The 26,059-nt window shown below is 38.3% G+C and overlaps 1 protein-coding gene across 1 annotated transcript in view; it reads left to right on the forward strand.

The window, feature by feature from the left end:
• Positions 1-135: 135 nt before the first annotated feature.
• rspo2 (R-spondin 2) overlaps positions 136-26,059 on the forward strand; it is a 102,002-nt gene continuing 76,078 nt past the window's right edge. The window contains exon 1 of the mRNA XM_056476213.1: positions 136-993. Within this exon, the coding sequence (XP_056332188.1) occupies positions 891-993 (103 nt within the window). The 5' untranslated portion in view covers positions 136-890. The remainder of the gene's footprint in view (positions 994-26,059) is intronic.

Here is a 26,059-nt window from a genome sequence, read left to right on the forward strand (position 1 = left end):
TGTACACATTAAAATGTATTATTAAATCAATCCAATGCACTAGGACCCTGGGGAGGCTCATATGTGAGGTATAGATACAGTGGGAGAAATTCCATTTGTCATATTCTAAAAGTTAAACAAGGAGGGGGAACAGCCCTCTCTCTGACCGAGGGGCTTCTGAAAGTGCTCCGAAAAGATCTTGGAGACTCCACGTGACAGCAGTGCCTATATAGCATCAGCACCAGTAGAGTGATACTCCATCACCAGCCGACCACTGCAGCATATGCCACAGTTATACACACATCCTCAATGCACCTCAAGGCTTTATTCTAGAGCTTTTGCAGACTGATGAATCCATGTGTTTTCTGACTCTGTCTAGGAGACGAAAGGACTAAACTTTTTCCTGCGAGAGGGATGCTGGATGTTTCAAGTCTACTTTGGAAGTCGGAAGGAACTTGATGTATAGTCTAAGTTTCTCTTTTTTGGAGTGGACTCGCGCAGGTATATTTCTTTGCTCCGCGCGTCTCGTTTGAGGGCATCCATCGCGTCCCGTGCGCTCTTGGAGATTCGAAGTTCTTTTGAATGAAATAGTTCACTCGCAAACACGTACATCCATTAAGCTGTGCTTGTTACTCAAAGAACCTCAAGTTTAAAGCTGTTTCACTCTTTACAGACACTTTTGGTCGTTAAAAAAGCGCGTTTCGCTCTCTAAAATGACATTAACCGGTGGCGAGAAATGGTGTTTTCTCTACCCTTCTAATGTGTGAGACAGTCGAGTCCGGACTCCTCAACTCCCCGTTCCTCTGTGGAAAAATATACATATTGAAAGCTCGTATACGGACCCTGAAGGCTCGCGGCGAGTACCTTTGACGCTTTCTACCGTGAGTCGGGACATTCATACAGCCGCCCAGATGCAGTTTCGCCTGTTCTCATTTGCGCTGATTGTGTTGAACTGTGTGGACTACAGCCACTGTCAGACGCAGCAGTCTCACCGCTGGAGAAGAAACAAAAGAGGTGAGTGAACTGTACATGTGGCTTTGATGGATGCTTTATTAATTCACCAATTAGTCATTTAGTTGACGCTTCTGTACGGACACAGATTTACGAGTGCGCTTATGAGAGGGACAGATGACCCACCTGGTGCTGCTTCTCACAAAATTAACATAACTGAAGTTACGCTTTTACAGTAGTTTCTGTCATTTTTGTTTTATCCCATTGATGAAAGGGATGGGGACGCCACAGATTTAACGTTACAGTGTGTGTATATATAGCTTACTATAACTGAGATAATCGTCAATTTTATAAGATGGTCGGTTGTAGTGCTCATGGTTCAGTGATGTTCATGGATAATTTCACGTGTTCTTTTCGGCTATCCAACCTATCACAGGTCAACTTCTCCAAGTTTTAGACATCCACTGTTGCCAAAACGTTAAATCAAACACTTTTACAAACGTTGAGGTGTTGTAAGACCTGTATTCGACGACTGAATCCAAAAGTGTGCATTTCTACACATATTTCTACATACATACACGTTCATTTCTACAGGTTTTTTTAAAAATGTATGTAAAAATCACTATTTGTAAAACTTAACATTACCTACGTAAAGTTTGCATCAGAAATGTTTCAGCATGGTCCTGCGGCAAATCAAAGATGACAATTTTAAAGTTCCAAAAACGTGGAAAAACGCCTGTCTTTAAATGGCGTCCCCATATGACGCTATTGATTTGTTGTGAATTTAGAGCCCTTGAAATTGAGTTTTTAAAACTCACATTTTACCTAACTTGAGATAAAAATTTATTTAAATTACCTTAACTCTCAAACAGGATTTTTAAATACACTGTCCAAAAATACAAAATAGTACGTTTAAGAGTTTAAGTAAGTTTGAGAAGTCGTGCTGTAACCATGGCAACAGTTAGTCGTTGGAGTGATTTCCATAAAACAATGGACACTACTTTTACTAAAGGTATGCAACAGTCTTATAGTATCAAAACCGATATCAGCCATAAAAAATGTATATTTAGTTTAAATTTTCTAATTGAAAGGTGATTACGATTAAAATAATTTGTAAATGTGCTAAATTAAATGTGTTGCATGATCGTCGTCTTGTCCGGAAAACCTATTGAAAAACTCTCACACTTTATTAAAACGTTTATTTTATGTTGTCAAATCTCATTATGTTGAGCTGAGTTGATTGGCATAAATTTGCAGGAGATTAGTGGGGGGGGGGGAAATATGTATGAATAATCTCAAGGAATCTGCCAAATTTTCTAATACGGAGTTTATAACGGAACCGCACAGCGCGGCGCTGTCTGGTGGACAATTGATGAATAGTTGAGCTTTCCTTTCCCCTTTTCAAATTCACTGACCCTCCTTTTGCCCTAAGCCGCTTTTAATTGATCTCACAGACAGACATTGATTAAGCTTTGAACAACTGGTGCAAGAATAACAATCCACACTTAAGCGCCACAGGGATTTAACCCATCAGCAAATATGAGGCTTCCATTGCCTAGCCAATGCAAATGGACACAGGGGGGGCTGGAAGTCAAACATTTCAAACTTATCCCTCCCTCCCCTCCCCTAAGCCTTAAACCCTTAAACATCAGTCATTGACTGCATGTGACAGAACAACCGCCTACATGGCTCCCAGTTGAACTTGAGCCCAAATAAAGACACTTGCTGACACCATGGCTGATATGCGTTCCTAAATCCACAGGGATGTAAATTGGGAGGCATTCATAGATTTAATCACATGCATGGCATGCCAGGGGAAACCTCTGCTCTGGCTGAGAGCTTCATGCATTGCCCATCTGCAAATAATCAGTCAGACACTGTAGGGAACTGGCATACACAATTCTTCAGCCCAACTGTTTTTCTACGAGATTTGCGATTTTAGATACTACGTAATATAATTTTCTTAATAGGATCAAACTTGTTGGCAGAGGCAGGCTAGTTAAGCATTTTCAGGGGGATTGAGGGGAATGAAGAAGTTTATCTGGAGGTGAGCGGGATCCTGTACGTGTAAATGGTGACGCACTAGTAAAAGATGCCTTGGAGGCGCACTGAAGTAAATTTACTGGAGTTTGATCCCGCAGACAGAAAGGTGTACGCATACAAGGCAGTCGTTTGTAAAAAAGCAGTGGCAAGAGTGACGTTTTGATTTGCTGCCAAGCTTTACATTTGCTACGTTCCTATATTTATCATGCTTATTGAGGGCTGTATCACTATTCAATTGAGTCTGAAATACTAAAACGTTTTTTGTCTTGCCCTTGGCGCACTTGAGGCAGCTTTATGTGCAGCCTTTTTCTGGCATGCTCATGCGCTCTGCGATCCCACATCACCCCAGTGACACGGTCAATCCTCTTGAACTGTTTTACAAGGCTTTGTCTTAACCACCCCACAACTCTCAACAGATACCCTTATAAAGCTGTGCAGGAACACATTACTTAAATCGAAGCTCAAACTGTACTTTTTCAATCGCGATTGGATTCGTTTCAGATTTTTATATCCACGCAGCCTTCCTCAAATGCCAACAGCAAGAACCATATTAAATTTGCACCTCTGTACCCCAATATCATTTCTTTACAGATGCCAACAAGTTTTCTATGATATCATTGCTTGGCCCAGGGGTAATACTTTCAATTTTATTCTCTGGCTAATGATGCCACCTGCTGACTACATAAAAACTGTGGGCTCGCATATACTAGCGCAGACCAGAGAGTAAATTCTTACACAGGACTTGACAAGCCACGAGGGGTGTTAATGCTTCAGCCTCTGAGCTACTGCTCTAAATACGTCAAACAATGACTTTTAGTGCAAATAATAATGCATTCAGGCCTTTCTCCATGCACAAGCCATCAAGTGAAACTCAGCACTACGGGAGGTTAGGGATCAGCTAGCTCTGATGAGCGGCCCGATTAAGCTCACAGTAATGGAACTAATAGAAGTCTGTTTCCAGAGAAACACAGTCGCCATAATCCATGGGAAAGTGGAGGAGAGGAAAGGCTTAGCTCCCATCACTGAGCTCCTCAGCTATGGATTAAGGGGAAAGCACCTGTATTTTAACACTATCGAACAGTCATATCTTAATCTGCTGGAAGCGCACAGAGGTCTGTCCTATTATGCCTATTTTGTGCAAATAAATGTTAAATAAAAAGTGATCTGGAAATTTTGTGGAAACTTAGCATGTATAGAGGCACAAAAGAAGATATTTTGATCATTGTCTAAGTTTTTTCATGCGTACATGATTATAAATGCAATGATTAGACAGTTTGATAACAACCTAAGCTTAAATAAAGTACTGATCACAACATTGATTACATGGACATCAGTAATCGAATTGTTTGACTTCGATTAATCAAATTTTTTTACTTTAATTGAGGTTGACGAGTTCACTTTCATTCAGGAACATTTCATTTACAGTATGACCATGTGACAAAGGTATTGGATGAGAGTGTGAATTTAAGGACTGGTGGATGTATGTGGAGGGCATTTTGCAGTCTATGTGTTTGTGGTCCTTTATTGACTTGATAGGTGTAGATTATAGTGTCAAACAGCCGTATGTGTCCCGTTTGTCCCGGGAGTCTCCCGTATTTCAGACCAATCTCCCACAACCCTCCCGTTTTGTTATTTCTCCCGGAAAGTTCCCGTAATTTCACCCCCCCCCCTTTTTTTTTTTTTTTGTACAATCTGTAAAACACCCAGGTCACCGACTTTGGTACAGTAGACAATCGCAAAAGTCCTACACGGCGATAATAGCATGATTGCAGTGTTTACATGTCTGTACTGCACTTCAATAATGTGACTAAAATCGGCATACCCAACATGTCTTACTTCAATTTCTGTTTAGTTTGATTATGACCTTATGAGTGTGATTAATCAAAAATCGCTGTTTACATGGGAGACTCTTAATCAGTGTTTTAATCGTATTAAAATCGGGTTATTGGTGTCCATGTAAACGTACTCAATGATAGTAACTATTAGCTGACAATAAGTATGTATAAGCTGTCGACTACTCCTTTAAATGCTTAAATGCTTTAAATCAGGGGGCATTCTGATTGGCTGTCAGAGTTTTGATCATTTAACAATTGGACTAAAATCAATTCTGAATATAATTCCAGTGATACTCTTCCTCTGTATCGTTATCTTAATGTTTGTGGTGTGAACGTAATCATTATTGATTACGTTACAATGATTCATTGTAATCATTATAAGCCCCATATTGGTTTTTTTGGCCCAATCACATGTGCGCTAAACATAATTGATAAGCATCTTAAGCACGTTCACTTTCCAGAGGTAGCAAAAAGTGTTGACCTTATGGCCTCAAAAGATCATTACTGTGTCCCTATTCGCACGCTTGTACTATGCCCCAAAAGTATGTACTTTTTTTGAAGGAAAAGTATATACTTTAGAGTGTGTAGCAAAGGAGTATGCAAGATTTGGGACATACTACTTCCTTGTTAAAAGATCGTTGTGTTGCTTGGTTATGTGCCCTGTCAATCATCCACTTTTCTTTCATATTTAATTTCCTACCCTATTGGAGAAGCAGTAGCAGGTTAATCTCCCATTCACGAGTCTTTCATGCAGAGAAATCTTCTCAGGTCTTTGAATAATTCTGCATTCAGACGTTAATGTCCAAGCAGGTCTTTAAGTTCAGTATTGTTATTGCAGATGAAATAAAACAGAGAAAATGCGATTTAATGCATTTCCAGTTGGTTAGATATTAATTAACAGTCATACAAACACCTTCGGTAAACCATCCAGGAATCTTTGGCATACTCTTTTCAACATACTACGATTTGAGACATATTAATTCTATTTTCAAATACTATTTATGACGGATACTAGTATGCAATTTGGGATGCTGCACATCACTTCTCTGTAAACTAAACATTATGGCATGTACACTAGCCCGATGGGATTTCAACTTTGCTTTCTGAAATCGTTAGTTCGATTTGAAGGTGAAAAAAGTCAAGAGCATTCTCTTACTAGTTGTGAATTTAACACACATTCATATTATAAGCTTATTTAGTAACATTAGATTAAAAGATCAGAAAAGGCTCCTACACACAATCGCCCTCAAGTAGGTCGCACACCAGAAGCGCCGCTCGGCAACGCGCCGCGCAACGCCACTCATTTCAGAATTCTAAAAATAGGTTTCTATCAGGGTACACACACCGGCGCCCAGCCACGACTCGGGACACTGTTTATATTTCTGTTGCGCCACAAAGCGCCATCTGATTAGTTTGATTTTAAATATTATGCAAATGTTCGCGTCTGGTGTGCGATGCTTTCAACTGTCACGTGCGCGTCGTGTCGCGGCGCATCCGGTGTGTGATGCCCTATAGAACCTAAAAAGCCCTTTAAAACACCAGGCGTAAACAGGAATGGTATCTACAAATGATCCGATCGACCAAAATGCAACCTAAAACCAAGCGCAAACAGAGCTGTAATCATCATCCGTAGTGAAAATGTGCCTTAAATGATGACAATTTTCATTTTTATGAGACCTGTGCCTTTTATGTTAGAGTGGTGAAACTTTGAGTGCGGTGTAGGATGTAAAAGACCTCTTTGTTTTGCAGCGAACGGGCCATTAAAATCAGTTTGGGAAGACGTTTAAAGTGTAAGGACAGACAGAACTGTTTAGCAGTGAGCTTTCTACAAGTTTGCCCAAGGTCCCAGGTTTATGGGTGTAAGTGTTAATGTTGGCTCTTGCAACGTTCATGCCAATTAAGGTCCCGATGAAGTGTGTGACAGGATGACTGACCGCTCTGGAGTCTCTTTACTTCAACAAAAAAACATTATGCCAGGCTTCCTTCGGAAAATGTGGCATGTACGTTTCATTCTAATCCATAATGGAAGTGATGTTCGATGGAAGTGATGTTCATTTAATTTTGTCAAGTACAGCCAGCTCTTTCACCCAGCCTGTTCATTCCCCTGGCCAGGAGTCACTTTTTTTTTCTAGCGGGTTTGACAGTGTTGTGTTTCCCTCTGCTGTCGCACAGAAGCCTGTCGTTGATCTGTGGTGTGATCGCTCTGAGAACGGAGTGTGCATGAGAGAGGTGAATCGTTTGAGCTCATGGAGCCAGAGAGACTGAGGGATGGCATTTTTCAGGAGATCAGTTAGAGATGGTTTAACAGGAGCACCTGATCACCTGAGACGGATTAAATCTTTTGGTGTTCTGACTGAACAAATATCTGATGAGATGTCCCTCTCTGTTTCTGTCACTCACTTACATTCATCTGTTGACCTTATTCTGTGTTTCTCATTTTTGTGATCGTTTTAGAGTTTCAGTTCGGTTGCCTATGGGAGAAATGACTAGCTATAATAAACTAAAGTACTTGCTCTACAAACTTAACTCAATATACTGAAAGTTAATTCTACTCAGAGTTTTGAACTCGGTGTTGAAGGTAATGAGTTAATTAAATACCTCATTACTTCAACTTAAATGGAGTAAGTTCACAGTACTTACTCCATTTAAGGAGTAAAATGGTCAGCTGTAATATTTACAGTAAGTCAGAAATATTATCCCCCTTTGAGTTTTTTCTTCTTTATTTAAAATATTTCCCAAATGATGTTTAACAGAGCAAGGACATTTTCACAGTATGTCTGATAATATTTTTTCTTCTGGAGAAAGTCTTATTTGTTTTATTTCGGTTAGAGTAAAAGCAGTTTTTAATTTTTTAAAACCATTTTAGGGTCAAAATTATTAGCCCCTTTAAGCTATATATTTTTTCGATAGTCTACAGAACAAACCATCGTTATATAATAACTTGCCTAATTACCCTAGCCTGCCTAGTTAACCTAATTAACCTAGTTAAGCCTTTAAATGTCACTTTAAGCTGTATAGAAGTGTCTTGAAAAATATCTAGTCAAATATTATTTACTGTCATCATGGCAAAGATAAAATAAATCAGTTATTAGAAATGAGTTATTAAAACTATTATGTTTAGAAATGGGTTGAAAAAATCTCTCCGTTAAACAGAAATTGGGGAAAATTATAAACGGGGCTAATAATTCAGGGCGGCTAATAATAATGACTTGAACTGTAGATTCGTTTTTTAACTCATGGTTTGTAGCAATCAGTTTGAGTTGCATTAACTTATTGTGTTTTACAGTACTCAGTTGGTTTGAGTTCTCTTCATTTATTGGGTTTTACTGTGCTCAAATTGCTTCCTCAAATGGATTAAGTTCACAGCACTCAATAGGATTAGTTTTTAAACTCAAATGGTTTGTTGCAATCATTTTCCTCAAATGGTTTGAAATACCTTAACTTTTTGAGTTTTACAGTGTACATAAAAAGTAGAACAATATAATAAGAAAATGTTAGTTTGCAACATCAAGCATCATAATGAGCAGTTTTTAACTTCTAAAAATCAATGGAAGTGAATGAGACCGGAAGTCTCGAGCCAAAAAAACTCCAATGGCTGCACCCGCTCATAGGCAGTTATGTAGATGTGTTTGTCTGTTCACAGTGGAGTTTATTCAGTGGTGTATAGCTTTTTACATTTGCACACAAAAGGAGAACAATTGCATTTGTCCATAATGGCAGTAAGAGGTGATTGTAAACTAAAAATAAACTTATAAAATAGATACATCTATCACAAAATGATTCTATGGGACATATCCCATATATTCCAAGAGGTCTCTGGGTATTCAAAATAGGGATTTAGTGCAAAAACAAACTGATTAATTAATTGTGAATGTATTGTTTAATCTCCACTAATCAATGCAATCTTAATGAGATTGTATTATTAGCACAGTTCAAGTTGTTTTGCCAAAGAAAAGCATTCAGGGGTAAAATTTTGATAAATCAAGTAACATGAAATACAATCCACTTTGTATTTGTTGTATTTGTTGCAACAAGTAGTTCTCATGTTCATCAGTCAGCTGTCATTTGTCTGTCGGTTAAGTTTCAGTCCATCAATGAATATGTTAATTTTATTTAAAAAACATTCTTTGCTATTTTATGGCTATTTTCTTATTTTTATTAAACTTGATTTATCAAAACAACATCAGAGTGAACTGATGGAGTCTTGTGAACATGGAAGGGACTTGTATGAAAGGCAAAGGCCTCTAGAATGTTTATTTTACAAAAATAAAAAATGATCATGTCTTCATTTTTAATTATTTAATTAGGACAGTAAGGTCTGACCTTACCTGAAGCACCTTGACCTTCTTTGCCTTCAGGAACTTAATGTGAAGGTTAAAGTATGAGAAGGAGCGCTATCCTGCTGAAGAATTTGCCCTCTCCTGTGGTTTCTAATGTAATGGGCAGCACAAATGTCTTTACCTCAGGCTGTTCATACACTCTGCAGATCTCTCGCACGCCCCCATACTGAGTGTAACCCCAAACCATGATTTTTCCTTCACCAAACTTGACTGATTGATAAGACTTTTGTCAGGTAGTGTATATTTTTAAATATGTCTATTGTATACCTCTACAACAACTGAAATATGCTATTTAACTAGTTGCACTATAATTTAATATGCAAAAAATAAAATAAATCCGATGTGTGTTGAATGTGCACAGCTGAGACGAGTTTTATAGCACTTTCCATGCCTTAACTCATCATGTTGCAGCAGAGAAATAACCATTGTGATTTTTTTTTTAACATACACAAGGGGATTCTCTCCACTGGCCTCAATTGCTGTCATCAGAAGATCCCATATGTTGGCAAAGCTAAATGCCAAACAGATGGTTTACTCTCAGGCTACAATTTACTATACTGTTAAAGTTCATTTTTCGGAAATGTGAAATAAAATAGACTTATTGTATGAATATTATTATAATATGCTCCACATTTCCTGATTGAAAACTGTAATGCCACAGACAAAAGGTTCAGTGTGCCTTACTGATGCCTTGTTTTTACTGTTGACCTATGTTATTTCCTCAACAGTCAGCTCCAGAAGTAATTTTACTTTAATGCATCTCTTATAAGGCTACTAAATACACTAAATACAGTAAGCCAGTTTAGTTTATTGAGCAATAAAACTTTAGAATTTAGGGTTTCAGGAATTTAACATGGCACAAAATGTTTAAATATTAAAAAAATAGTTTAAAATGGTAACTTGGGTTGAATGCACTGAGGTATTTTTGTAAAATGATCTATTTGTAGTATTTGTAAAAAGTACACATCAAGACAGGGGTTCTCTTTCACTTTGCATTCTCTCAGCATTCTCTTTCACTTTGTTCTGCCCTTTCTTTTTCAATTTTTAATGCAAGAAAGCATCATGTACATCTGTACCGTGCATGTTTTTTTACATGGAGTGCTGGTTTCACTTGCTATCATCTGGACATTTGATGAAGTGAGACAAACATTGTGCATGTCATAGACATACTGTAGCACTGCCTGAGATGTGACAGATACTAACTCTTTTCCAAAACTTAGTGAGCGTCCTCCATAGGCAACATTATAAAGCATCCGTTTCTAAGGTTGCATTGCTCATGTCCTACAAATAGAGGCCAATTCCTAAATGGTCTTGGAGTTCAGTGAAAAAATAAATCCAAAGAAGAAGTTGGAAATACCTGAGCTACTCTGTACTGTTAGCAAACATCATGCCACCACACTCCCTGCTGAGAGTGGCATTTAGATGAATATGTAAATATGTGCAGTCCGTTTTCCTCTCGATCACAAAATAAACTGCAATTACTGCAGGACGAAAACAGCAATTAGGAAAGCATCTGATAATAGTATTGTGCAAACTCTGCAATTTGGAACTCTGTGTAATCGTCACGTTTGTTTATTTACATAGCACTCTGTATGGTAGATTGCTTTAACCAGTCAATTGTACAGTATTAAACAAGCAGTTTGCTTTTAAGTACAATTACAGTACACTTCACGTTATACTATAAATCAGCTCTTGTTTGTTTCTACTCGTACACAACTAAGCTCAACAAACTGACCAGAAGAAATGAACTGGAGAATGTCTCCAAATCGAAGACCAAGCCCCAGAATTACACCAACCTAGTTTATTAGTAATCGTTGCAGACCAACGGTAGGAATGGTAGGAAAACAAACTCCATTGTGATCAAATTTTGTTTAGAATTATTTTACCTGAGTTTGTTCTTCAATTTACCTAAGTATATCAGAACTTTACTGACCTCTGAGGATAGTTGCCTCAATTGACCCAAGAGTCCCATGCAGTTTGACAAATTCCTGCTTTTGGAACTTTAAACTAGCATAGTATAAAGGTGATTACCAGCAAGCATGTCTGGAAAATTTGCTTCGGTAAGCTTTTTTCGAACTCCTGAAACTTCCATCTAACTTCATTTTGGTCTGATTTTACACGTTCCTCCTTTGCTTAAAGTATAGTCTACAGCAGTGGTTTCCAGTTCCAGTTCTTGGAACGCCCTCACTCTGAATATTTTGTATGTCTTCCGTATTTTACACACCTGATTCAAATCATCAGCTTGTTAACAGACTTTGAACAAGCGGGATTTTGAACAAGCCGCAATCGTTACAGACTACTGAGGTTGAGAGAACTATCGGATCTAATCTAAAATATCTTTAATTGTATTGTGAAAATAAACGAAGGTCTCAGAGGGTTGGAACAATGTGAGGGTGAGTAATTAATAACATCGTTTTCATTTTCGGGTGGACTAACCCTTTAAACCCAAAGCCAACCTGCAGGTCTTTTGCATCGTACTCTTCTATATAAATCAGCCACCCCTCCCATCCTGCAGCAGCTATATGAGAAAGGACGGGAGAGCACAGACAGGGTAATGGGGTGTCAGTTGAGTGTGCTGGACGTTTTAAAGAATTTAATTGGTGGTTCAAAGTGGCTTGGAGGGATCGAACTGCTTGGAGTAGACTCTGTGTTCCCAGGCCTTGCCAGGTTCTGTTCTATATTGCATTTGTTCGCCTATTGCAAGTACGTCCATCCTTGTGCGTACTTGCCTCCTATCTACTCCAAAATCGATCGTAACATGAGCTCTAGAGGCTTCCTCAGACAGAAACACACACACACACATATGCAGGCGTGTGTGGCCTGCCATCCAGCTCTGATAGATATTTACATCCACGCCTACACAAATCGCTAAAGCAACAACAAGAGGGAGCATTGGGCTGCCGTTTCCCCCCTCCTCGTCTCTCTAACACCCGACAGATGGACAGGCCTCCTCTGTTCCCCAGTGCTTGATAGGACCTCTAATTACGCATCCGCACCACATCAAACCGACCATCCACACGCTTTGCTTTCAGTATGGTGCGGAAGCGAACTGGTCAGGGGCAATAAAGCTACACCACTTGCTTGTAATTTGTCCGTGAGCTTGGGTCTCATCCCCTTTGCCCTGTCATTGTGCCCGTCTCCATCGTGGGTCTAGGTCGAGGCCGTCTGGACCTTCTAAGAGCTTTAAACGGAGGTACAAACACCCTGCCTGCTGCCTGTGGAACCCAGAAGCCCTGGTGTGGTTTTAATCAAGGCCAGGCATGGTAGTCATTATAGTGCCCTGGCGCTAAGCTCATTGTCTTTCTTTGGCTCTCTCTCCTCCTCTCTTTCTGAAAGGATTCGACATGCAGCTCAGATGTGAAAGGTCACTAGTCCTATGAGAAAGTGTGCGTTGGTGGTTTGTGTTCAGTAGCTAGCAGGTTTATGTGTATTTGTTCGGAGCCATGAGTCATATGCGGTACTCGCTTAATGCTAGAGAAACTAAACAAAAAGGTCTTCAAAACATTCTGTTCTTTATTATAAGTTGTGTGATTTGTGCAACAGGAAATGATCGTTGTAAGCTATTATTCAGAGGATTCTCTGTCAATCTTCTGAAATTGTTATGGCTAGGAGTATAAAATGCTCAATTAACTTCATTACTATCGTGCCGTCACTTACATGGTTTATAAGTTCTCTCGCAGACTTCAAGAGAAATATACTTTTTCCCTAAAATAAATGAAGGACACATTCAGCAAAGTTATTTTAAAGGAATTAAATGATTTTTGCAGCACTGGTGCCTCACAGCAAGAGGGTTGCTGGTTTGAGTCCTAGCTGAGTCAGTTGGCATCAAGGGCATAGATACACTCTCGACATACATCCCTAGAGCACATGCATTGAATGGCACAAATTCTGTTCCATGCTTTTAAGAACATGAATAAAGTACGTAATAATATAAAATAAACACTTAATAGTACAAATAACATCCAGTCTCATGCTGCAAATGTCAATTTACATGATTTTATTGCAGTTAAGAGTTGGAGCTATTCTTTATTTTAAAGCTGATTAAATTATTGGTAGGGACATTTCAGTAATTGGTGGATATTGGTGGGGACATGTCCCCTCCATCATGCCAATTCTATGCCTTTGGTTGGCATTTCTGTGTAGAGTTTGCATGTTCTCCCCATGTTTATGTAAGTTTCCTCTGGGTGCTCCTTTTCTTGTCAGCAAAAAAGGCAGTGTGGGCAGCCTCAAGTTTTTGAAACATAAATGTGAGCTCTGTTTGATCGGCCCCTTGGGAGGGCATGATGGACAAGGCCAGTGGGCAAATTTCGCCAGGATGCAGGGGTTAAACCCCTATTCTTTTTTTAAAGGATTTTTTAATGACCACAAAGAGTCAGGACTGCCCTGACTGAACAGGACTGCGCTGACTGAACAGTATAGGATCCCCTTCACTATACTGGGGCATTAGGACCCACACAGACGGCAGGTTGGGCACCCCTGCTGGTCTCACTAACATCACTTCCGGCAGCAAACTAGCTTTCCCATGTTGTCTCCCATCTAGGTACTGACTAGGCGTAGCCCTGCTTAGTTTCAGTGGGCGAACATGTTAGAGTTGCAGAGAGATAGCTGCCGGCTAATTCAGTTTATCCAGTTAATTCAGTTTATTTATTTCATAGTTTAATAAACATTTATTTAATTCTTGTTTTTTTTTTGTTTGCGTAAAAAAAAGTAATTAGTATTAAATTAAACCTAACTGGAGGGGTCTTGTTTTCTATTCTATTGTCTATTGTTTCTATTCTATTCTATTCTATTCTATTCTATTCTATTCTATTCTATTCTATTCTATTCTATTCTATTCATTCTATTGTTTCTATTCTATTATTCTATTGTCTTGTTTTATCTCATTTGGTTTATTTATTGTTAATTGATAAATTTTTGCGATTAAATTAGCAAGAATCTTTATTGATTTGAGTTAATAATAATATTAATAAGTGTATTATGCGATACAGTTTAGTGACCATTTTAAAACATGACTGCAGATCAACCAATCAGACTCCAGTATTCCAGTGAATAGTGTGATAACAGGAGGCTTCGGTCTTCGGTTTTGGTTGTTTTTGCGTTGTCTTTGCTGACACTGAGTTGTGTGCATGCATGTAATGTAGCCTGGCGCTGTGCCACGTAAATTGGAAACAACTGAGGAGAAAAGCCCTTTTTTGTGCTTTGCAATCTGTTGCGCATAATTTGGGGAAATTCACAAACCCGAGTTATGATTTTAATGTGCATGTGGCCTTTAAACGCATTCCTCAGACTCTTCAGTTTCAGAACACTGAGAACTTCAATTGTGGTGAGTTTATGTATTGTGCGACTTCAATATGTCTCTATTTTTGTCCCTTTATTTTCCGTTTGTCTTTAAACTCCCGACTGGGCTCAGTGGTAGATAGATATTTAGAGGGGGTCAGGCCAGCGGTGGTGGAGAACGGTGAAGGAAAGGTTTGGGAGGTGCATGGGGGAAAGAGAAAATATCCATGTGCATTTCACAAATTCCTCTTCTTTTTTTTCCACCCTCTCAGTTATCCACTTGTATTACATCTTGGCTGACTTCGCCTGTGTATTATTTTATTTGAACCAGAGCCAGACCTCAGAAGCACACCGTCTTCTCTTGTGTAAACAGCTGTCATGAAGAGGGACGATACGTTGAAGGTATATCCGCAGGCAGGGGTCACATGTAGTTTTCATGTTCATGTGCTAATAATGGCTTTGGCCGTGGCACAGTTTAACAAGCACAAAGGTTTGTTGTCAGCTTAATTCTTTGCACACAGTTTTGTTTTGGTTGTGGATTTTGGGAAGTAATCTGTTCAGCATGTTATATGTATTCATTTTAGTTCGTTTTTATCTGATTTGTCAACAAATTAAAGCTTTTATTTTTTACAAATGTGCAACTGTCTGTGATGATGTGGTTCATAGTTCAGATTAATTTATGTATTTGCTTTCTTAGATTATTTTTGAATAAGCCTCAACAAGGCTGATGTATTTTTTGTGATGAAAAAGTGTATTAGCAACAGTCATAATTTTTCATCTTTATTTGTATAGTGCTTTTACAATGTAGATTGTGTCAAAGCAGCTTCACAGAGAAGGTTATACTAAATTCAGTTTAGTCTGGTTTAATCTTCACTGCTGAGAGTCCAAACACTGAAGAGCAAATCCATCGATGCGCAACTCCACAACTCCCGAACCATGCAAGCCAGTGGCGACAGCGGCGAGGAACAAACTTCACCAATTGGCGAAAGTGAAGGAAAAAACCTTGAGAAACCAGGCTCTGTTGGGCATGACCATTACTCTTCTGGCCAAACTTCCTGTGTGGAGCTGCAGATTAGACGCCGGAGGCTGGAGAAGCTGGATGTCCATCGTCGAGAAGCTGCAAGTGTGAGTAGGGCAGTGGTGGGAGGTCAGGCTGGCCCACAGGATCAATGCGAGGACTCGTTTGTTACGGTGGTCTTTCGGGAATCAGTCTCATGCACTACATTCTTTCATGGCAACCATAGCATCAGCTCAGGGATACGGCCTGGTCCAGGATTATGGAAACCTTGGAATCATCTCTTCACAGGTCTTGGATCGCATCAATGGCCCTGCAAATTCTCTAGGGACCTCGGAATGAGTATGCCCAGGTGGAAATAGAGAATAAAGAAAATAATTAGTGTAGCAGCTGTTCATAGTGTATTTAAACGAGATGCAAAAATGAAGTGTTATAAATGAAAATAGCAGTTATAAAAACAAACATAGAAACATATGTAAAGCATATTTATTCTAACACAATATCTGGTGGATTGAGGAGTGTGTCCAGCAGGTGGTTGTCAACTCAGCTCACCTGCATGGAGCACATTCATACATCATACCGTTATGCGATGCACTGAGTGTATGCTTTACTAAAAAGATAGATCTTTAATCTAGTTTTGGACTGAGAGAGTGTGTCTGAGCCTCGTACGTTATCAGGAAGGCTATTCCAGAGTTAGGAGCCATAAATGAGAAGGCTTGACCTCCTTTACTCAACCTTGCTATTCTAGGTACTACCAGAAGCCCTGAGTTTTGAGATCTTAAAGAGCGAGTTGGATTGTAGCAAGACAGGAGGTTGGATTGATAAACAGGAGCTAGATTATTTAAAGCTTTATAGGTAAGAAGTAATATTTTAAAATCAATACGGAACTTAACAGGCAGCCAGTGTAAGGAGGATAAAATTGGGGTGATATGATCATATTTTCTAGACCTGGTAAGAACTCTGTCAGCTGCATTTTGTACTAGCTGAAGTTTATTAATAGAGGATGCTGTGCAACCAGTGAACAAAGCATTACAGTTATCCAGCCTTGAAGTCATAAAAGCATGAACTAGTTTTTCTGCATCTGAGACGGATAGCATACTTCGTAACTTAGCAAAAATGAAAAAAGGCAGTTTTTGTGACATTAGATATACAACTTTTAAAAGTTAAGTTGCTGTCTAATGTAACATCCAAATCTTTTACAGTAGAACTAATGCTAGCACTGTTTCCATCCATCGAGTCAAAGAGAACAAAATCGTCACTTCCTGATTAACTGGTGCCAAATATCAACAGGAAAAGCGGAATCCTTTGTGAATCTTTACCTTATTTAATATATTACTGGTGCCTCAGAAGACAATGTCAACACACAATGAACGCGTGGTGGCGTTTGTGACGCGGAGCACAGACACTCCTGACAATTCTGGTGGTAATTAATAATATAATAACACTAATGCTAAATTGGTTAAGGCATTTTAGAATGACCAAAACATTACAGATGTTTTACAGTGTGCTCAGCCTGCTAATTTGTTCATTCATTGTCCTGATTTGATTTTTTTTTTTTTTTAATGTGCATACTGGAATTTGTTTGGTAAAAGTGCTTCCATAGTAGTTTGTGCACGTTTTTTCTTATCGAATAAAAGGTTTATTCTACTTTGTTGTGCACATATATTTTTTCTATGTGCATTTTCAAAATGTATGTGCATCTTGGCATTTCAATCAACCGTTTTTTTTATGCGCACATCCAAAATACACATAAAAATAGGTGGAGTGGATGGAAACGTAGCTAATGACGCATTATTTTGCCTTGTTTTCATCCGCTTTTTGTCAACAAACATGTTTAGCGAGAATTCTTTGCCGTGATCAACAGTGCTTTCAAGTCTGCAAAGCAAAAGAAGAAAGTTGCATGATGTGGCCAGCGTGTTTATAGGAGTACGAGGCCGTACAGGGGAGATGTATCTGGCCGCCAGACAGGTCTGTTTTGGTAAGAGCATGAAGAGGTTGAAGTTGAGTGATTATCACAGAGCTCTTTAGTGTAAGCTCTGCCCTGGGGAGCAGATGAGACGAGCGGCCATTAGGCTACATAAAACCCCGCCGTGGTGTTCATTTGTATCTGGAAGTGTTCTGGCATGTCTTCGCTTGCCAGGTTTTCACAGGGATTTGACAAATTTGTAACAATACACGCAGATTTTATACATTGTGCCACCCATGTGTGCAGGAAACCGCAACCGTAGAACCTGTTTTTGTTATTTCCAAGCGTATGCGTGCCTTTTTGAAGTCGATGGGCATGGGTGTTGCGTGGTATCCTGTTGGATTTTTGCTTAATTAGAGTTTTGTTTGGGGGTCTGCTGAAGATATTTATGGAGTAGAGGACTCAGTCTTGGGCATCAGGCTTTGAAGTCCCCTCTCAGTGGTTGGGACCATATGAGGTTCCTCGGCATGTTTCTGCCTGCCACCCCCGTGGTGCTCTCCACTTTTGACCCTACGGATCACTTCTGATCTGCCCTGGTAGGGAAGGGTCTGGGCAGGGAGGTGGAGAAGAGGTCTTGTTAAAGGGTTAATGAGGTAATACCTTTCATGTTCCACAGCGTAGCGAAGAGTCAGGCGTGAAGGCAAACAATACTGTGCAGAAGGGGGTCCGCTTACTGGGGACTAGTGAGAATATGTATTTGTTAGTTAGTTTTACGTGTGTTCATAGTTTTAAGCTTGGTTTTCAAAGCGTCATAATTATAATAATAAATTCTGATGGTCCATTTTGGAGAATTTATTGACAAAGAACTTTAGGTCAATTAGTACTCAATGACTTTTGCCATCTACAAACATTATTAGTGAAAGTATCTGCCTTTTGTGTGTGTTTACATCGTAGCTGATTGAAACCATTTTAGTTGTTTTGGGGGACTAATTTAGCTACTAGTGTAGGCTCTAAACCAGCACATTTAGACCACCCCAAGTGAAGGTTGACTCGCTAAATACAAGCCATACAAAATATCGAATAACATTTTAGGGTGTTACAAAACATGATCATACAGAAAGTTAATATTAACTTCATCCACAATGTTGTGTTCTTCTGTCAGCATCAATGACTACGTTTACATGGACATTAGTAATCAAATTATTTGCCATAATCTGAATCTGAAAGACAATAATAGAATTAGGTGTTCACATGAGTTGCCTTTTGAATATTTCTTTCATGATCCCATTTTACATGTTATAGCACATGATTCGATTAACGTCATTGTCACCACGCTATCCACATTTCCTCCAGAGTTTCATGTAATTTCAGGTGTTTCATTTTTAATTTGTCTGCTTTAACTGCAGTTTGGCACTTTCACTTTCGATTGGGAATATTTGACGCATGCCCCCCTGACAAACAAGATATTGGATGCGAGTATGAACGGCTGTAAGAGTGTTGTTTTAATGGAATTTCTTGAGATTTTGTTGACAAAGTACTACATGTCAATTAGTACTCAATGACTTTTGCCATGTACAAACACTATTAGTGAAAGTATTTGGCTTTTTCTGTGTGCTTGCATCATAGCTAATTGAAACCATTTTAGTTGTTTTGGGGGACTAATTTAGCTACTAGTGTAGGCTAGGCATGGGCCAGTATAAGATTCTGATGGTATGATGAACTTGAATAAAAATATCACAGTTTCACTGTATCACAGCTCTAAAATATCTTCTTTTGAAATGTCTTTGAACACAATATATAAAAATTTTTTTAAGCTCTATGATTTTTTGTAGCAGTAAACATGTCAGGCTAAATAATTCAAATAAATCATTGACTTCTGCTGTCTTCATTAGTTTCAAAAACACAGATTTCTTTACAATTTAAAACAGCATCTTTGGTAGCATCTTTCACAGTAGGTAGTGCTGTCGCCTCACAGCAAGAAGGTCATCGGTTCGTGCCTCGGCTGTGTCGGTTGGCGTTTCTATGTGGAGTTTGCATGTTCTCCCTGCATTCGCGTGGGTTTCCTGCGGGTCCTCCAGTTTCCCCCACATGTGGTACAAGTGAATTGGGTAGGCTAAATTGTCTTTAGTGTATAAGTGTGGGTAAGTTTGTATGGATGTTTCCCAGAGATGGGTTGCGGCTGGAAGGGCATCCGCTGCATAAAACATGTGCTAGATAAGTTGGCAGTTCATTCTGCTGTGGCGATCCCGGAATAATAAAGGGACTAAGCCGGAAAGAAAATGAATGAATGAATAAATACCTTAGAAATGGTATTACAAAAAAAATTGGCAGTTTCAAACCCTGACTTTTCCAAACCGCGGTATACCTTGAAAACGGTTATCGTCCCATGCCTAGGCTCTAAAGCAGCACAACTGGAACAACCAGTGACACAAGTCTGGTCCTTAGCCAACCTGGTGAAAGGAGAATAATTTTTTTCTCAAAAAGTGGTTGCAGTTATTTGCCTCATTTTCTGTTTAATTATGAGATTAGAGACATTTTAAGCACTATTTTTAAGCTGTATTAGCTTGTCGTATGGTCATCATAACCAGACTTTTTTATGTAACAAAAATATTTCCTAAAGGTTTAGAATAAAGAAATATAAAAAACCTTATTTTTAAAATACAAATTTATTACATCATATATCATTAGAAGAAAATAGGAATCTGTTGAAGTTTTAAATTAAAAACTGTAGCCTATTGTCATTTATTCCGCAAATAACAACCTGTCCAGCATATTCCTTCCACAGTCTGAATTTGGCCATTTGAATAAAAAATATAATTAATAAAAAAATAAAATAATTAAAACATAATAATATTATTAATAATAATATAATGTAGAGCTTCATAATAAAAAGAAGTAAATTTAGAAAATTCCTGGATAACAACTTTTTTGGATCACTCTAGTCCATTGTCCATTATCATAACACACAACTAAATATAAAATTCTTATTTTTTGAGTTTTGTGTTCACAAAGAAGTGAGTCATAGAGGTTTGGAGCAACATGAGGGAGACTAAATGATGACAGAATGTTAATTTTTGGGTGAACTTTCTTTTAACACTTACGTAACCTTGTTTTGGATTATTGAATTGTGGGGGTATTTATACGATGTGGCGTGAGATTGGATCACCGGCAGGCGGAAAAGGAGGGTCTTTTTAGGTCCACTAATGCTCAATGGTGTGAAAAAATCCCATTCACGCTGTTTCTCTGATCTTTGGCCATGACGTTGCTCTTTCTCCTTGCAGGGAACCTGCGGCTAGCTCCCTTAGCATGTGTATGGAACAGCATGTCTGGATTGCGGGATTCAGAATCTATTGTGCCACAGGTGTGAAAATTAGGTGTGAGGTTTATGTGTGATAAATTACCAACAGGTGTGCTAATTTTAGCCATTCCACTTCCCACCCTCACCACATCACCCACCTGTCTTTGCTTCTCTACTGCACTCTTTACTCTGCCATTATCTTTTTAAAGCATACATCATAAAATTTTATGAAAAAAATTAAATTGGTTATAATATAAGAAAGTTTTGGTTTGCTTCCAGAAACAAGACAATTGTTTCACTTATTTAATTTTTGTTTATTATTTTATTGATTTTCTTTTTTTTTTTTCTATTTACTTCCCAGAACCCGCACATCACTTCGTAGCTCTACTATAAAACAGAACATCCAACTCTGAGAAGAATTCATAGGGTGGAAAAAGTTGCATACTTCCAAATTCCGCTCTGAAAAAAGCGAGCTGTGCAGAAATATAAAACATATCTCCTCACACATAGCACAACATGACAGATTGCCTCTTGCACCTTACAGCACCTGCACTGTCTTTAGTCCACATATGAAGCTATCTTTCTGTATTATTCCGAGATGCATAACTGGCAAAGTGTAATTTGAACTCTCATTTAAAAAACATGCCATTATTTTGACAGCATTTCAGCATTCATTGTAAAATCACTGGTCCCGTTTGCATTAGGAACTGCCTTAAATCTTTGTGATTTAGAGATGTTGCAAAGTACTGGAAACATCCTCAGAGATGTTGGTCTATATTGACATCATAGCATCATGAAGTTTGCTGCAGATTTGTTGGATGCGCATCTATGATGCAAATCTTTCCTTTCAATACATCCCAGAGGGACTCTATCGGATTGAGATCTGGTGACTGTGGAAGCTATTCAAGTATAGTGAACCCACTGTCATGCTTAAGAATCCAGCTTGGGGTTATTTGAGCTTTATGACATAGTATGCTATCCTGCTGGAAGTAGTCATTGCAAGATAGTCACACTGTGGTCAGAATTGGCGATGTCAGCGTCATAAAAAGTAGACTGTGGCATTTAAATGATGCTTAATTGTTACAAACAGATCCAAAGTGTGCCAAGAAAATATTCCAGCAGGATGTACCAATGATACAATGCAGGATGGATCTATCTTTTCACATTTTTTTGCAATAATTTGAATTGAAATGCTTTCCAATTTTAATGAGTCGATGCGAACTGTAGCCTCAGCTTGCTGTTGTTACAGCAAGTCACTGTTATGCTGTTCTGTTGCTAATACTCATCTGTTTCAAGGTTTGAAGTGTTTGACTTCAGAGATGCTCTTCTGCAGACCTTCTACAGACTTCTGCCTTTCTATTAACGTAAACCAGTCTAGCCACAAGAAAACATTGTAGTCCTGGTCTTGAGGAACGTTCCAAATCTCCAACCTTAGAGCTGTCAAACTCAGTTCCTGGAGGGCCGCAGCCCTACAGAGTTTAGTTCCGACCTTGCTTCAGTACACTTACCTGTAGGTTTTAAACAAGCCTGACGGACTCCATTAGTTTGATCAGGTTCTTTAAGAAATTAGTTTGACACCTGTGACAAGATATGTAAACTGCCCAAAGCAGCTACGCTTCTCTTCACATTCAGAAGATACCTTCACTCCTGATCCTGCACAAAAATCCAATTTAGCCTGTTTAGGTTGAGTTGTACCGCTGTGTTTTTGGGTGCCGGTGTCCTTATTGGTGACAAGCATTGTTGTAGAATGCTTTCTGTTCAAGTGCTTGAACAAGTGGCTGGTCGAGTTAAAAGCAGTCAAAATTTATTTAGATTGCATTTTAAAGCAATATTTTTGTTTTTACGCTCAATGAAATCACTGTAATGTATGTATTTCTACTTGAAGAAGCAACTTCTCTAATCAGCAATAATTTCAGCTCTCGATCTCCAGCAATTTGAAAGCACGTGCTTATTAACTGAAGTCGCAGCGAAAAACGTGATTTAAAAGATGATTTGTTTCTTGAATTTTTTTTTTTTTTTGTGATTTTTTTTTTTTATTTTTATTTTTTTATTATTTTTTTTTTCTAAAAACTATAATTGTAATGTAAGTAACGCAATTACAATGACTTTAGTGACTGTAATCAAATTGCACAAACCATTGTGAGATGTTTGCTTCCCACTCATGCCGCATTAGCTGAATCTTATGCTGGGGTCACACCAAAAGTGAAATTAAGTATTTGTGCAAGTAGATTACATACTAAGTCAACGCAAAGGTGTGAACAGATTTGAATTTCTGCTGGGTGGCACAAATAACTCTGAGGTGAATTTAGCAGATTGCAAAACATTCAATCGCCTTTACCAATCATGCCAAATTTTGGTTTGAAGTGATAACACGCGAGTAACTTAGAGCAAGTGACATGGTAAATTGGAATTAAATTGGAAACTCACAGTAAAGTGGGCTTGAATATCACGAAACAGTACTGGGCTGCAACCTTAAAAAAAGTTCCTATTTATTGCAATATAAGTAAATCAATAATCAGCACATGTGTGCGCTCTACAATCACTCTGTGGACTAAATATCCATGCCAAGGTATTAACATACGCATCAGAAGGTTTGCCCTCAGGTCCTCTGAATCCCCTTTTTGTGTTGCGCCAATTGCAAGCAAACACTAACACCAGTACCAGCTGCTTGAGCTTACAAGGTATGTTTGGATATCAAGTCCACCGATTCAATCTCTGTGATCCAATCTACAAATCTACCAGTGCCTGCCATGTCTCCCAGGCCTGTATCACAGGAACACTCTCACTAAGCTAATAAGCCGGTGCAGTGAAACAAATGTGTTTGCTCAGACACATGGTGCAGAATCATTATAAGTAATGGGATTGCCCTAAATTGTAAACATATGCATACAGTACAATCTGTTAAAGTAAACTGGAGTCGGGGGGGAGAAACATGGATGCCTAAATCCTGACTACTTCCAGCTGCAAAGTAGTCGGAGGTGAGGTCCAGCATATTTTCTGCTAAATTGGAGCAGAAATGTGCCTGTAGAGCAAAATGTACCCCTGCCATATCCCACTATTTTGGCTCTAGTAGTGTATTAATCTTCTGCGAAGTGTGATTTCCATAGCCGTGACCATGACAAATAAAGTCAGATGCAACAAATGCGGGTGGATTGATGCAGTTTTCCATGTATTGATGCCGTTTTCTTCAGCCATGTGGAACAATGTGGGGACTGGCACAATTTTAATAGATGATCTGAAGGTTTTATTGCATACTCCCAGTTCCTTTTCCATTATAAGAGGCAAGCGTTTCTGATTCTAAATGGATGGTCCACCCTAAAAAAACTCTTACTTTCATGTTGTTCCAAAGCTGTATGACTTTCTTCCTTCCAGAAATTATTACAATGAGTGAATGGTGACTGAATCTGTCGTTCAGCTTAACATGTCAGTTTGTGCTCCACTGTAGACAGAAAGTTATATAGGTTTGGAATGACATGAGGGTGAGTAAAATATGACGATGAAGGCTATGACTTTCTTTCCATGTTTGATCACATACAGATGTTTATTTATTACAGGTACAAATCTTCATTTAAATAGGACCATGCATTTTAGTTTTTAATATACTGCTATTCAGTTTGCACTGATAGTTCTGTGTGCTGAATTTAAGTGGCGTTTACATGACTGACTTGTTTGCATTAAACAAAAATCCAAATGGCAAGTTTGTGAAAATGATACTGCTACTGTGTCCATGTAATCTACCAAAAAATAGATTTAGTGATATGTGTACCTGAAAACCAAAACAACATTGGCAGACTGCAGGATCACATTTGGGGAGGTGCGTAGTGTTTCCTATAAAAAAATGTATATGCATAAAACAAAGATGACAACAATATAATTTACAAAAGTTTCCACCCCAAAGCTATTTTTGGTCTCAATATAGTCTTGTTGATTAAATGAGCAGCTAGGATGCATAAAAAGTTTTAAGTTTTAATTGAAACCGGTGTCCCATATGGATATCTGAATGATATATGGGGATATATGAACATGTATGTTATGTTACAGCTGTGTTGGGGAAAGTTACTTTTGAAAGTAATACATTACAATGTGGAGTTACTTTCCAAAAAAGTAACTAGTTGCGTTACTTAGTTACTTTTTATGGTAAGTAATGTGTTACGTTACTTTTGAGTTACTTTTGCATTTCTTTTTCTAACCAGTGGTGCTTTTCTGAAACGGCTGAACTATCATAGTATGATCAATCATTTGAGAAAAGAATGATGTAGTCAGGAGTGTTTCTCAAAACTTTAGTTTCTGTCACAGACTCATCGTTTGAACCACGTGAGTTATAACATAAAATGTCCATAATGACTCTCTGAATGGGGTGGGGTAATATAGATACATTTATTGATAAAAAAAACTACTATAGATTAAAACCATAATTGTATGCTATATATTTTGTTTTCACAAGCTCTGGTGATGTAACGTAAATTCCGCTTTTAAATAAAAGGTCACCTATAGCTTTCGTCATGAGCCACGGCTGTGTTCAAAATGGCATAAATGTTTTCAAAGTGCACTACGAAGGGAGCGCAATTGTCAATATGAAGATCGCTAAAACTGAACTGTAAAAAATACTTTGAAAGCAAATTACACCTAAGAGGGATGACTTTTTATTTTTAATCATTCCAAGTTTAAATGTTAGAATGTTCAAAATGAATAGGGCATGGGAGGATAACTGGGAATAGAACACAGCCAGGAACTATGTTTCTAACTACAGCTCTAGAGGTTTGTGATGCAGTTTGCGAATGTTCGGTGAAATGATGGATTTGGAAAACGCTTAATCAACTAACTATGTTTGTAATGACGCAACTTGCGATCTTAGTTGGCTTACGATGGTTTACAGAAACGCACCCCTGGCTGAGGCTTGATCTTTTTCAGAACCTGTTTTTTTATTTTTTATTCAATTTTTTTAATAGAGGAGCTCTGCAGTTAACAATGTACTTTATAAACTACACCTGCATTTATCTTTAAAAACAAATATTTTAGGATTATGTTTTCTGAGAACTTGACTGCGTGACTACTTTAATTTTAATTCACTAATGTATTTTTTAAAAGCTATTTAATTCAACTAAAATGTTACATTTTCAAGAAAGTAACTCAAATATTATTACTTATTTTTTTAAAGTAATGTGTTACTTTACTTGTTACTTAGAAAAGTAATATTATTACGTAACTCGCGTTACTTGTAATGCGTTACCCACAACACTGAATATAACATATATGTACATATTTTTAATTCCAATTCAGGAAAAATTTATGAAGGGACTAAGCCAAACAGAAAATGAATGAATGAATGAATGAAAAATTTATATGTAAACGGACATTTTTGCAATATTTTTAAATAAATGTTGCATATATCAGTGGTCCTCAACCACTCGGCCG

The sequence above is a fragment of the Danio aesculapii genome, chromosome 16 (genome assembly GCF_903798145.1).
Source record: "Danio aesculapii chromosome 16, fDanAes4.1, whole genome shotgun sequence".
Lineage (NCBI taxonomy): Eukaryota > Metazoa > Chordata > Actinopteri > Cypriniformes > Danionidae > Danio > Danio aesculapii.